Raw genomic sequence first — 15,108 nt, 5'->3', positions numbered from 1 at the left:
CAAAAACAAAACGAGGATTGAGAACGAGAACGAAAAGTCATGCCCTAGATTATGAAGTCCGAATTTGTTCACCCTGATCACTAATGAGCGTCTTATGTGTGAGTTCGATCAGTTCTCATTTTTTAACTCTCTCTGTACTAATTACTCTAGAAGCAGCTTCTTTTCGCCGTGGGGATTCTGGAAGGATCTTCCTAAAAGAGAAAGGTCGCGTTCAAACATTTCTCTGGTGCATAGAGCAAGCTTCACATTTCTCGCGTTCAAACGTTCTGAACTTGCCCCCCCCCCCCCCTCTCTCTCTCTCTCCAGGAACATGGCTCTGGTGCATAGAGCAGCTTCACGTACAGCCATAGTATCCTCCCTAAGGTCAGCGTCAATCCACGCGACCTCCCCATCGAGATCATCATCATCATCAACTACTACGCCAGCTCCATACGGCGGAGCGCAACCGTCGGCGGGGCTGTCGAAGGCGGCGGAGTACGTGATATCGAAGGTGGACGACTTGATGAATTGGGCTCGACGCGGGTCGATCTGGGCATCTGGCCCATGACATTCGGGCTGGCCTGCTGTGCCGTCGAGATGATGCACACGGGTGCTTCGCGCTACGATTTGGACCGGTTCGGGGTCATATTCAGGCCCAGCCCATATTCAGGCCCAGCCCGAGACAATCCGATTGCATGATTGTTGCTGGTACTCTTACTAACAAGATGGCCCCTGCTCTCAGCAGGTACTCTCTCTCTCTCTCTCTCTCTCTCTCTCTCTCTCTCTCGTATTGAGTTTTACCATTTTGAACCCAAGTTCAATGCATGAGAACGATGTGCCTACGGTTGCGCTACTACTCAACTTGTGAGAACCGATGTAGTTATTTACGGAGGAGCCGTGGTGAATGAATAAGTTGTTTATAGTTGCCGAGCCAAAAAAGAAAAGAAAAGTTGTTTATAGTAGGAAAATTCTAAAATCAGCCCAATGGGCTGACAATAGTGAGTGTGTGAATGTATATTAAAGGGTGTAAAAAGTGCACAGAAACACGTGTTTTCCTTGTCTTCTAGCGTGTTTATCGTCAGCCCAGTGGGCTGACAATAGCAAAACCGTTTATAGTATGGCCCAATCTTGCGCGTCCAAAAATATTTTGGACGGTCCAAACCCTAGAAGAGTTTTTTTAAAATTCGGACCGTCCAAAACAATTTTAACGCACGAGATTGGGCTCCGTAAATACTTCGGCTCTTCTGTGAATAAGTACACCTCTCTTGCTAAACCAGTTCTATTGTCAAGTGATGAAAAAAAGGGAATTAATGAGAAATAGGAGTAGTGAGAGAAATAAACTGACGACCGCCACAGAGATATGGAGGTCGTCACAGAGATATGGATATAAGAACATTCTCGCGTAAGTTGGCCCACACGCTGGTTATCAAAAAGTGTTTGGCATCAAGAAGTAAAAATCTTGGTATAGACTATTGGGTTGTTTGTTTGACGGGATTATACAGAGATGATATCTAATTTCATTTAATATTTACTTCAAGACTAATTAGGAATAATAATGCAAAACCTCTCATGGATAACATGGTAGATGTCATACTTTGTTTAATTACATTTTTGATGGATGTGTAGCCTGGATGGCAATAACTTTGAGGGAAAATGACGGCCAATGACGTGTTTTGATAATTAATACCCGTCAAGGACATTTTCAACATTAACAAATGTTCTCAGCAATAATTTCGTTATTGACTGTTAATCCTATTCCATTGGTTTCTGAACGCCAATTGCCCCCAAGATACACAACTGCAATAGACTGAAGGCTTTGTCCGGGATTGAAATAAAACCTCTTAGCAATGATTCCAATTGCACTATCCATTAGTAATACTTAAGCAAGAGTTTTTGGGTGCAAGGGTATATGACCAAATGCCGGAGCCAAGGTGGGTGATATCAATGGGGAGCTGTGCAAATGGAGGAGGGTACTACCGCTACTCTTAACTCTGTTGTTAGAGGCTGTGACAGGATTGTCCCTGTTGACATCTATGTCCCTGGGTGTCCTCCCACAGCCGAGGCCTTACTTTATGGTATCCTTCAGCTGCAGAAGAAAATTAACAGGAGGAGAACGCGATCGACCTCATATCCCTGTTACCGGAAAGCTACTCCGTTGACTCCAGCCGTTTTAGTAGCCACTCTTTCTTCCTCGCTCATTCCTTTACCTTGAACTGGATGGATTGTATACGTATATAACATAAATGTAATGTGTGTGTGTAGTATTAGTAAGAGTAGAGTGTGGGTTGCTCCCTACGTGGTGTATCTCCTAGCTATATACTGTACAAAGAGAACACGATCGACCTCATGGCCGGTATGGCTTGTGTAGACGTCATTCTTAACTTCTTTTTATAGGAAAGGCACAAGGCGTATTTTTCATTGTAGACTTTCATCTTTGAAGTAAGGGGTTATGGTTGCCTAGCCAGCGTATTGAAACAACGGTAGCACTGGTAGGTTTCCTTCAAAAGACCAATCTAAGAACAGATCTAAGAACAAAACTAGTGATATATATAAGAACAGATCTAGTAACATTCGATCCGACTTGAAATTTGCCCGATTATGGATATGCCATTGCATGTCGATGATCTCTTTAAAACACTCTTAACCTGGAGATGCCATTGCATGTCGATGATCTCTTTAAAAGAATCGTACTAACGGCCCTCGATAGACTTATCAAAGGATACGGTAATTAAGATTTCTAGTATGGTGTGATTCTATTCAAAATTGCTTGTCAGCTACTTTTTTAATGGGGCTGCAAACGAGCCAAGTTTTAGAGTGTTCAGGTTTCTTCATTAAGTTTTTAAGTGAACTTGAGCTCTATGAAAATTTTACGAGCCGAACTTCCCTAGATTTGAGTCGAACTCGAATTTGTTCACGAGTTTTAATGAGCTAGTCAAAACTATAAGATATTTATGCTCTCATAGAGGTCTAGAATTGTAAAATTTTGTACATGAATAAGTTCATACATATACAAATTTACAATAACATATTAAAATGTAAGTTTTTAGTACTTTAAACGTTTTATACATGTACAAGTTATAAAATTTTCATTACGTAAGAGTAAAAGTTTATGCTGTTGAAAGTCATATGCGAAATTTTATGATATATATATATATATATATATATATATATATACACTTTGGATTCGCGAGCCTAATTGAGCTAAATACTATCAGGTTCAGGTTCGGCTCATTTATTAAACGAGCCTAAAATTAAGGTTCAAGTTCAGCTTGTCGAGTACACGAACCAAACTCGAACAAGCCTTTACCGATCAAGCCTCAAAGAGATCATGAATGCTTGTACAGGTTAACTACATCTTGATGGGTCGTCTAATAGTTTCCTTGCGAAATGGCAACACTGATAGGAGTAGTTGATACTCCCTTCGTCCATTTTTAGGTGTCCTGCTTCGTAACTCCAACTTATTAAAAAGACATCATCATTACACCTTTCACATCAGTTTTTTCCTCCATTTTTCCTACTTACCCATATCATTACACTTTTACTCACTAACTTTTCAAAATGAAATATACTTTTAAGGATAAAATAGACAATACACCAATTTTTACCCCATAATTTTACAAAATGGACACTTATTAAGGGACAGCACAAAACAAAATATTAGACACTAAATAAGAGATGGAGGGAGTACTAGTTTGGCGGAGTATTAAAAAAATGAGAGGATTGTAACCAAACCATTGAACTGTTTGATTTGGCAATTGTACCCGAGTCTGATACAATTGCCTCCCGAAACTGATCACCATGTGGAGCTCTAATCGTTCAGTTAGTCTCTAATCAGTGTTACCCAAATCTTTATGGGCTTAGAGCAAGGCCTAAGCCCATAAATAGATCGTCATGTGGAGCTTTGATCGTTTGGCTAGTCTCCCAAAATGAATGGATAAAAGGGATTATCAAAGTAATAATGTGAGATTTTACTATAATTGTCTCCTATAATGATGAGAGAGAATACAAAAAAAGTTTTGAAGAAGTTTGAGGGACACATCGATAATTATGCCCACCCGAATTAACACCCCTGTAAGGTTCTTAGCTTATCTGCCGGATAAATAATTTGGGTACAAACGAGGGAACAAAACACTGAATAAACTTCGTTCTGCTAAGTTTTTTTAAATACTTATTTTACATTTTACGAGATAAGTCATTCTCTCACAATATATCACATTTAATTCAAAAAATAAGTAATATTTATTTTAATTAGGGAAATACACGCACAAACTCAAATTAGCTTATGATCAAGGCCAAGTCCCTAATCGATTATTTTGGGATATTTTGGCCTAAATAAGTCAAGTAGCTTATTTTTTGTTTATTTTTATTAAAAAAAATTGTATTTGTTAGTTTTGAGTCAAATTTTTATGGATCTAATTCGTCTCAATATCAAGAATCGAAAAAGTATAGAATTATGATCGAAACTCATATTTTTTTGAAAGAAATTTTTTTTTCAGTAAAGACAAAAAATAAGCAAAAATGATATATTTTTGGGATTATTTTTGTGTTTATTAAAAGAATTTAAGTTTGGATCATAATTTTTTACTTTTTTGATTCTTGACATTAAGACAAGTTAATAATTCACAAAAATTTGACTCAGAATTAACAAATGTGAATTCTTCTTGAATAAAAAAAATGAAAAATTACTTGTCTTATTTAGGCCCCGTTCCGAAAAGGAAAATAAGTCCTTATTTTTTAAGAAGACAATTTTAAGCTTAAAAATCATGTGATTACGCAAATTATTTTCCTATCAAATTGGATCTTGTTTGATAGATCTCATTGAGATCTTTAATACGGTACAAAAAAAATTGAAAATTTATTTTTTATTTACATTATTTTTTAATTCAAAATATGAAATAAATACTTATTTTGTAAGAAGGTGTTCTGAAACGGTGCCTTAGGCCAAAACAGCTCTCGAGTCTCGACGCTCCACCACCATACATTCAAATGAAACCCATATGAATGTGTGGTGGTAGAAGTCTTTGGAGGAGCGGGAGCAATTACTCCTTCTCCCCATCCCCGCCAAACGGGCCAGCATGCCCGGCATAAATTCTAGTCTGGTCTGGCGGATGGGAAATCAATGAGGAACAGATGGTGGAGTAGGGAGAGAGAGAGAGAGAGGTGCAGGGCACGCCCGGCCGACTGGGACCTGCGTCGCACGCGGGCTGTGTTTATTCGCTCACACAACAGACAACAGTATTTGTGCGTGACTCGATTGGACAAGACACACATACAGAAATACAGATACATATCTGTCTGACTCTCTCTCTCTCAGATCAAAAACAGAGGACCCCACGTGAGAATTTGGTACGTCTCTGCTCAACCAATTTTATCACATTTTCATGTCACCAAAATATAGCAGAAAAGCTACGTGCACAGCAGCTTATACACAGCAGCTGTGCACAGATGTCATTTTCTCCCGGCTCGGGTCGCACAAAGATGATCGGAGCCGCTCATTTTGTTCTAAATATGTCGTTTAAGGTTTCTGTAAAAAATGACTAAATTCTGTAGTGATTTTGGGTGTTTTGTTAACGCCTCTAACGATATCGAACGAAGCTCATTTTTTACAGAGACCTTAAACGACATATTTAAAACAAAATGAGCGGCTCCGATCATCTTTGTGCGACCCGAGCCGGGAGAAAATGGCATCTGTGCACAGCTGCTGTGTATAAGCTGCTGTGCACATAGCACTGCTCAAAATATAGTCCTACAATATACTAGTAGTAGGTCCTATTCCAGAAACGTTCTCAAAAAATAAGCAGCTTATTTCATATTTTTAAATTAAAAAATAATGTAAATGAAAAATAATTTTTTAAATTTTTTTGCATCGTATAAAAGATCTCATCGAGATCATTTAAACAAGATCCATATTACATATTTTTAGATTTTAATAAATTCATAATTTTTGAGCTTGAAATTGTCTTCTTAAAAAATAAGAGCTTATTTTTGTTTCTAGAACGGGCTCGTAGTAGTTCAATCTGTCTTTATTACTAGGAGGAGTTTAAATTCTACACAACCCCGCCATGTAGATTGGTCGTGCGACAAATGAATTTGTAGATGACACGTCATTTAATGGCCAATTTCAACTTAAAGCAATAGTTTTTCTTCGTTCCTATCTTCTTCGTCTTAGGCTATGTAGAGCAGAAATCTAATTATGAGAGTTTTAGAGACAAAAATAAAATATGACCCATTATGATAAAATAATTAAAAAAATAATATTTTCAACCCGGTTCAAACGGATTGAAAATTGGAGAACTTAATTTTTCCCCCCCATGTATTTTAATTTATAAACAGTCCAAATAATTTAAATATTTTAATTTTCTATCCGTTTTAGCAGGTGGGAAAATTTCATTTTTCTAACTTATTTTTGTTCCCAGAGCTCTCATAATTAAGTTTATACTCTACAGGGTCCCAAATAAATAACACAAATTTAATTATGAGAGCTCTAGAGACAAAAAAAATTTATAACCCTCTAGGATAAAATGATCAGATAAATAAGATTTTCGTACCGATTCAAACGGATTAAAAACTGAAACACTTAATTTTTTTGGACCGATTATATATTAAAAAATTTTGGTAAAAAAAAATAAGTGCTCCAATTTTCAATCCGTTCTAACCGGTGTGAAAATCTTATTTTTTAAATTATTTTAGTCATTTTATTTTTGTCCCTAGAGCTCTCGTAATTAAGTTTCTGCCATACAGAGTCCCAAATAAAATAGCAGAAAGTTAATTAAGAGAGCCCTAGTGACAAAAACAGATCCTTTAGGATAAAATAATTAGAAAAATAAGATTTTTACACTGATTTAAACGGATTGAAAATTGAAACACTTAGAAACATTTTTCATTTCATACGTATAGTTTGGTTTACATATAAAAAATTATGGTAAAAAAATTATGTGCTCCAATTTTTAATCCGTTTGAACCGGTGCTCCGTTTGAACCGGTGCAAAGATCTTATTTTTCTGATCATTTTATCCTAATGAGTCATAATTTATTTGTCTCTAAAACGCTCATAATTAAATTTCTGCTCTATAGGGTTCTATAACGAAGAGGGTATAAACCAATTATCTACACTGCAGGGCTGTGTAGAATTTAAACATACTAGGAGTATCATTTAGAAAACTGATTTTCGCGCTCTACTTTTTATTGATGGCTTTCTAATTTTAACGTGAAATTATTAATAACTTTATGAACAAAATAGAACGTCATCAGTAAAAAGTAAAACACGTATATCAATTTCCTAGTATCATTTATTATTATGGAAAATTCTAAAATCAACCCAATGGGCTGACAATAGTGAATGTGTGAATGTATATTAAAGGGTATAAAAAGTACACAGAAATACGTGTTTTTCTTATTTTTTAGTGTGATTATCGTCAACCCAGTGGGCTGACAATAGCAAGACCGTATTATTATTGATCCATATAAACTGTCCACATTGAATCCAATCATGTGCTGAGGCCTGCCTGCCACGGATTTTTTTCACCGAATCCCTTTCCGTGGGACTTCCTTTACAATGATTTTCACATTCTTTTGTGAACCTCTGTTATTACTACTGGATTTGGCTTGTCTTCACGCCCTGTTATTATTTAGAAAAGGGATAGACCCGTCTTTTACACCTTCGGCCCAAAACGGGGAAGGCAAGAAACTGAGACAAAAGACTTCCCTGGATGTAGAGATGTTGTGCAGAAGGGCAAATTTGTCCTTTTTTCGAAGGCCATACGGACCCATTGCAGAATATCAGGACGTGTTTCTGCTATATTCTTTTGCTTCAGCCCAATGACAATAGCCAAGTTTTTTTCCAGCTGAGCCGCTAAATGGGTATTTGAATTGATGTATGTGAAGGAATGACCCGTCTAATAATTCGTAAAAATGAACCATAAGATATGAAAAAAAGAGTGATGCCAGCAGTCCCAACAGGCTACGTATGTACTTCCAAATCTTGGTGTTAGAGCATCCACAATGTAATAATCAAAACTAAAAGGTTGCTAAAATTAACAATGTTTGCTCAAAAAAGTGCTCACATTGTAATAACCAAACTTAACAACCTCTTAGCAACTCATCAAATTTTGACCTTTGAATAACCAAACTTAACAACTTTTACTACTCCGTAATAACCAAAACTCAATAACCAAACTCAATAACCAAATTCAAAACTAAAAAATTAAAAAACACCTTACATTAGAATCGTCTCATTGAGACGAATAATTTGGTGTGGTCGGGTGCGTGATTGGAACTCGTTTGCAATTGGACATAGATGCATTGCGTATTGTGGGGGGTTTTATAGGGATACAAAAATAACCAATGTGGATATCAAGTTTGTTAGGTTTGATTATGAACTAAATGGATAATCAAATGCTGACGTGACACATTTTGATTATCGATTTTGATTATTCTCATTGCGATGCTCTTAAGGGAGGGAATCGGAGACGTGAAGGGCAAGTAACCTGAATAACCCGTCCTATTCCTATTTTACCCTTTCTCTCTCTCTCTCTCTGCAAAAACAGGGCAGCAAACCAGTTGGATTTTACGTAACAGACTAACAGTACTTTACTCCCAGCATCTGAGCTGTCACTGTTTTAATTAGGGCAACACTTCCAAGAAAACACATGGGAATCGTCCTTTTTCAGACTCTATGAAGGGGGGTTCTGCCACGTGTTGCCGGCGACATTAGCCTCCCCACCGGAGTACCTTGCTACTTCTGCTTCCGATTCCACTTCTTCTCCTACGATGTGACGTAAATGAACTTTTTTTACTGATATTCAATTAAACTGATTTTTTTATTAAATTTTTAAATAAAGTACTACTTTCGTTTCAATTTAATTGTCACTTTTGAGAATTCATGTCACTTTTCAATTGATTATATCTTGTAATTTATAATATTTTAGGTGATTATGAGAACATTTGTATTATAGAACAAATCGCGATCTATCAAATAAGATCCATATTGGATATAAAATTTATTACCAATTTAAAGATATAACAAATTTTTTTATTCAGTTAGAATAAAACTGGGACAAGTAAATTAGGACGGAGAGAGTACTTTTAATAACACAAATGGTTTCGATCATGTTTTGGAGTCTCAATGCAGGTCTCAAAACCATACGAACATTTACAGATCCGTATGTACTCATATTCTTTTCAGGTTTTTTTTTTCTTTGGTTCTTGTTTTCGACAATTTTAATAATTTGTAATGTTATCAAACGTTCACACTTACGTTCCTGATCACGTTTTTCTCTATCACAGAGATGAGCAATATATAAAGAATATGGAGCATCACGCGCGTGGCAGTGCCTAAGAGAATGATTTCGTTCACTCTCCCAAAAAATGGTGAATATTATCCTCTCTTTCATTAGACGAAATGGTGTAGTAATTATAGAAATTCTATTGTCCTTACACCAAAGATTGTATTAATTCTGTGGTTCATACATCATTTCGATCAATAAAAAAAAAAAAGGTGATGTGAAAAGAGGATAAACAAAATAGAGGTGGTAGGGGCACATCACCTCAACCACACTCATGTCACATACAAGTGGAGTTCGTTCCAATAAGACTCATTTATATATGAGAGGGGTGTGGTTGAGGTGATGTGTCTTTAGCATTTTTTTGTACACAAAATCATTCTCCGGTGCCAGGGGCATTGAAATAACTTTCTCTTAGCACCAGACAGGTGGACGGCTCACACGAATCAACCATATAGCAAGGGGGGAATAGAGAAATGAACGGTCATGATTACGCAGATCGAATAGTACAAAATGATGCCCCTGTCCCGGGATTGGGGGCTGTAGTGCACTCCGCACTACACAGTGTAGTGCGGTCGATCCAATCGTCCATTTTTGCATGGACGACTTGGATTTAATTCAAGCTTCTATTAATTGGAGCCTTCGATTTTTCGGATTAAATTTCAAGCTGTCTATTGTCAAGATGGTTGGCCGAATCAGCTGCACTACACGTGTAGTGAAGGAGGTGCATTACAGCACAGTGGAATCCTGTCAGCTTCCCCTGTTTCCTAGTTGCTGCTTCGTTCCCACGCAAGCTTTGATAGTCGCTTTTAGGCGGCTATGGCTCATCATATTGGCTTGGCTTGTCATCATCATAGGAGAAATGTGGCTTTTAATTTAGCCAAGCCAGGTTACTATCCCTCTCGCCCAAACCTAGCCTTCGCAGAAGATGAAGAGAATCAAGTAGAGGAATAGTAACGCTTGTTTCCCTAAGATTTTTATGTTTTATTTAACTTAAGTCCCGTTTTATTTAACTTAAAGTGGAATAGGTTATTTTTGTTTTTATTTGAATTTTTTTCGCATTTATTAATTATGCATCAAATTTTTGTAGATTATTGATTCGTTTCGACGAGAAGAATTAGAAAAGTAAAAAAAAAAAAATTTACCCAAATATTTTAGGAAACAACCATTTTTTAGTAATAAAAAATTGGAAAAGTCAACTTTTTTTTGCTAAAAAATGGTTAGTTTTCAAAATATTTGGATAAAAGTACAAAATTATTAAGCGGAACAGAATTAACAAACACAAAAAAAAATTAAATAAGGACAAAAAGTGCTAAAAGTTAAGCAGAACGGAACCTTATTTTTTGTTTTACGAGACAGGTCATTTTCTCACAATACATAATCTTTAATTCAAAAAATAAATACTTATTTGTGTTTGTGGAACACACTTTAGTAACTTTTTAAATTTTGTTGCAAATTTAGGGATATCAAACTTATGTTGATCGGATGATTCTGATTTCATCGAATATGCTTTTAGAACATGACAAAATTATTGATGCACCGAATTGAACTTTCATTTCTCTCAAGATAAATGTATTTGGATGATGTGTTTATTAAAGTTCAATCGACATGAATTGTGGTACCATCAATGTTCTAGTCTAGAGAACGGTGTATCCAAAATTCGAAGATTGTGTCAAATCAATGGACTACAAATTATAAGTCTCCGTTCCGTTAAAGTTTATAAAAAATAAGTAGTTTATTTGTAATTTTTAAACTTAAAAATAATATATTTACAAAAATAAATCTTCAACCTTTTTTTTTATATCGTTCAAAAGATCTCATCGAGATCTATCAAAAAATATTCATATTTGCACAAAAAAATATTTTAGTAAGTTCATTTTTTATAAATTTGAAAATTGCAAATAAACTACTTAGTATTTTTTAAGAACTTAGTTAAATTATTTTTACTAAATGATATTTTAGTTGATGTATGTGAGAAAAATGACATGCTTATAAATCTATGAAAATATAGACTTTGGTCCATTTAGTCAATTTAGTTTAACAGAAACGCACACTAAAAGTGTTTTGTCTAAAAACTCTGTCCCGTTCCAGAAATCTTTTTTAAAAAATAAGTAGCTTATTTCACATTTTCAAATTCAAAAATAATGAAAAAAAAATATTTTTTAAATTTTTTTTGCATCGTATAAAAGATCTCGATAAGATATTTCAAACAAGATCCATGTTGCATATTCTTAGATTTTAACAAACCCATAATTTTTGAGTTTGAAATTACCTTCTTAAAAAATAAGAATTTTTTTTGCATTCTGAAACTGGTCAAACCGTGAGAATACGTTTTGAAAACCTTTTACCCGCTTTGGTGTATGGTCCTTTCAAATTTGAGCTTAGCTTCCTTACATGTGAAGAAATCGATGTCACAAATCCATTACCCACTTGAGGTTATTTTACGTGTGCTTGTTGAAGAAGGCATTTTAGACAAAGGAATGACTTCGTTATCCCTGGTCATTTTAGGGACATCGTAATTTTTGGCATAACAAAATCATTATGAGTATAATCAAAACTCATTATAAGCATAACAAAATCATGACAAGGTTGGTTGGGTTTGGTTATGCCTTGGTTGATTTTTTGAATATTTCTTGGTTATGCTTTGTTTGTGTTTTGTTATGTTTGTAATGGATTTAAGTTATGCTTATAATGGTGAAAATTATGCCAAAAATTACGGTGTCTCCAAAATGACCGGGAACACCATAGCATCATTCGATAAGACAAATAAGACAGTTGTTTGATGTTTTTTTGTTTTCGGTTATAATTTTATACTTTTTGGATTCTTCTCATCGAGACAAATAATTAATTCAAAAAATATTATATGAATTTAACAAAAATTTAAAAAAGACGAACAAAACACACCAAATGAAGAAGAAATTACAAGATTCAAGAATGGAGAATGTCCAAATGAGGTGTACCAAAACCAGAAATTGGGGCAGTTCATAATCTACGCTCAAAAACTTCTCCTTTTTGACTTTATTGTTAGCAAGAGTGTTTAAGGTAAATGATACTTAAATCTTGGTATGATTACATTAGTCGACACTTGTTCCCTCTTTTTTCCATTTAAAAAATTGTTAAAACTCCATTGACCAATCACACAAATCTTTTATTGTACACTTCCTACTGCAGCGAAGAATAAAGGAATGTCATGGATTCCAATCTTTAACTGTAGTGAAGATTATTTTAATCTTAAGCAGGATTACTCACTAATTAAAAACAATTTGTGGACTGTCCCGACTCCACCAGCTTTAGCCAATCCCAATTCCTACCAGTAACTAGTCTGCTCCAGAGTCTCTACACTCTAGAGAGAGAGTCTCTCTCTCTATATGAATCGTGGTCGCCACTCTACGCGTGCCTGAGAAACAGATCATTTGCATCAGAAATACAAAGCCAAATCTATTCCATCTGCCTGTCTCTCTCCTCTTTTCTTGATTCTTCATCCAGGGACACAAATCACCAATCTCTCATATCGAGTTCTTTAATGGGTTCATTGATTTGAGAAAGTTGAAATTTTTTCCTTCGCTTTCTGCTGCTTTCTGGTTCTCTATCCAAGAAACGCCCAAGACTCGGTTTGCCTTCGAACTTTCTTGCCTTTTTCTTGGACTCTGGTTTTCCTCTCAAAATCTGTTTCTGTTTGGTCAAAATAAATTGACCCCTTTTTGTCCTCTTTTCTGTTTTTTTTGATCCGCTCCTCTTTTCTGTTTCTCTTTAGCTTTTCGCCACTTCACGGCTTCTCTTAGCTCTTACATCCATCGAAAGGCCATTTTCCGATCTCCAGAAATTCCAATACCTTTCACCCCATTGACTCTGGAAAGAAAACCTTCTTCGCAACAAAGAACCAAAACTTTGATCTCAACGTCGGTCAGTTCAGGCGATTTTGTTGTGAAAAAAATGGTAAAGACTCATTTCAGATCTCCAAATTCTCTAACCCCTTTCACCTCATAAACTCCAAAAAAATCTCATGTCATAGAAACCCAGTTCACCAACTCATCGAAAACGCAAAAACTTCGAACTCATTTCCAGTCATTTCTGACAAACCCAAATCACCCCATCATCTAAGACCAGAACTTTGACCTCAAATCCATTCATTTCTTCAAACCCCTGAAATTTCAAGCCATTTCGGTGCGAAAAATGCAAGACCCATCAACGTACACCCAGATCCAGCCCCAGTTCCCAGAGCACGAGCAGCTGAAATGCCCGCGCTGCGACTCAACCAACACCAAGTTCTGCTACTACAACAACTACAACCTCTCCCAGCCCCGCCACTTCTGCAAGAACTGCCGGCGGTACTGGACCAAGGGTGGCGCCCTCAGAAACATCCCGGTCGGCGGCGGCACGAGAAAGAACTCCAAGCGTAGCTCAAACCCAAAACCCAAAACGACGCCGTCTTCTTCTTCTTCCTCGGTACCCAAGATAGAGCAATCAAGTGTGTTCAATTCGCCAGCGGTGGATCAGGACCGCCGGATGCTAGATGTCGGTGGGAGTTTTAGTTCCCTTTTAAATGGTCAGTTCGGTAATTTTCTCGAGGGTTTGGATCCACATGGGTCGCTGGGTCAGTTGGGTGAGTTTGGGGGAGACCCGAATTTGAATTTGAATTCGAATTCGGAGTCAGGCCATCATGAGATGCTGAGGGATCCACAGGTGGAGTTGCAGAGTGGTAATAGTAATTCAGGGGGTTATTTGGGTGATTCTAGCAATTGGGGCGGCGGCGGCAATGGGTGGCCTGATCTTTCTATTTACACACCAGGTTCGAACTTTCAGTAATTAAAAGTTACAACTTCTTAGAGAGAGAGAGAGAGAGAGAGAGAGAGAGAGAGAGAGAGAGAGTTTGTTTTGGTTTAATTTTGTTGCTAAATGGTAATGATGGGGTGTGATTATTGGAACTCTAATTTGGTCTTTACGTAAACTAAAAATATATGTTGGTGAGGAGGGAAAGAAACAAGCTTTAACTTTAGCAATGGTTCTTTGGTTAGATCTTTGTGTGGTGCTTGTTTAATTTGTATGGGTTTTTTAAAGAGCAAAGAAAGAAAGCTTATGATGGATTGTTTTTGTTTGGTTTTGAGTTAGAGATGTGATGTTATCTCTACTGACTCTGACAATTTGGTAAATATAAGCCTTTTTTTATTGTATTGTGTGTGCGTTTTTTTTTTTTTATAACTCAGGTGTGCGTTTATACCGGGTGTATCAATGCGCATCAATGCGCGTATGTTGACGTCCAAGATTGGGGGGGAGGGGTTGTTTGGTGGTGGTTGTTTGTGGATCAAGTTTTAATCTACCTACATTGTCTTGTGATGCCTAGACAAGGCTCAATTTCTCTGGATTTGGATTATTATTAGTATATATCTTAACCTTGCTTTCCCTTTTTGTCTGATTGATTTCCTACACCAAATTCTTATTTTATGTGTTTTGTGTTGACTGTTCTTTTAATTCTAATAATAATAATAACATGGTGGAAAATGGGAGTAGACGGGGTTCAATTCTTATAGCATCAGTGTAAATTGTTAGTGACTTTGACAGAAGTATATATATACTTAAACCATGCATGTATGGATGTAATAGATTTACAAGATTAAAATTAAACATTATTTTGAAGTTTGACTTTGTTTTCCTTAGCTTAGAAATACGACCACATTTAAAATATATAACCAAGTTTGATTTGTTTATATAACCAACATTTAACATTGCAATGTTGTGAGGCTGTGACATCATTTGTGGTATGCTTATGTGTGTGTGTATATATATATATATATATATATATATTTTGAATCTTACCACTTTCTTTTGGTATGAAGCAACTACTAGTTTTG

At 36.1% G+C, this 15,108-nt stretch overlaps 1 protein-coding gene and 1 pseudogene across 1 annotated transcript; both read left to right on the top strand.

Annotated features, from left to right (window-relative positions):
- The first annotated feature begins 281 nt into the window (after nucleotides 1-281).
- Nucleotides 282-2,191, top strand: LOC131298797 (uncharacterized; annotated as a pseudogene).
- A 10,203-nt stretch (nucleotides 2,192-12,394) lies between these two features.
- On the top strand, nucleotides 12,395-14,430 carry LOC131299267 (dof zinc finger protein DOF3.1-like). The gene has a single exon (XM_058324913.1). It carries the CDS (start codon nucleotides 13,433-13,435, stop codon nucleotides 14,063-14,065), a length of 633 nt encoding a protein of 210 aa, XP_058180896.1. The 5' UTR covers nucleotides 12,395-13,432; the 3' UTR covers nucleotides 14,066-14,430.
- Nucleotides 14,431-15,108: the final 678 nt, after the last annotated feature.

The sequence above is a fragment of the Rhododendron vialii genome, chromosome 8a, assembly GCF_030253575.1.
Source record: "Rhododendron vialii isolate Sample 1 chromosome 8a, ASM3025357v1".
Taxonomy (NCBI): domain Eukaryota; kingdom Viridiplantae; phylum Streptophyta; class Magnoliopsida; order Ericales; family Ericaceae; genus Rhododendron; species Rhododendron vialii.
This window is presented reverse-complemented; position numbering and strand designations above follow the sequence as displayed.

Excerpts from the sequence above, each read along its gene's own strand:
- LOC131299267 (XM_058324913.1), top strand. The coding sequence starts at position 13,433 with ATGCAAGACCCATCAACGTACACCCAGATCCAGCCCCAGTTCCCAGAG.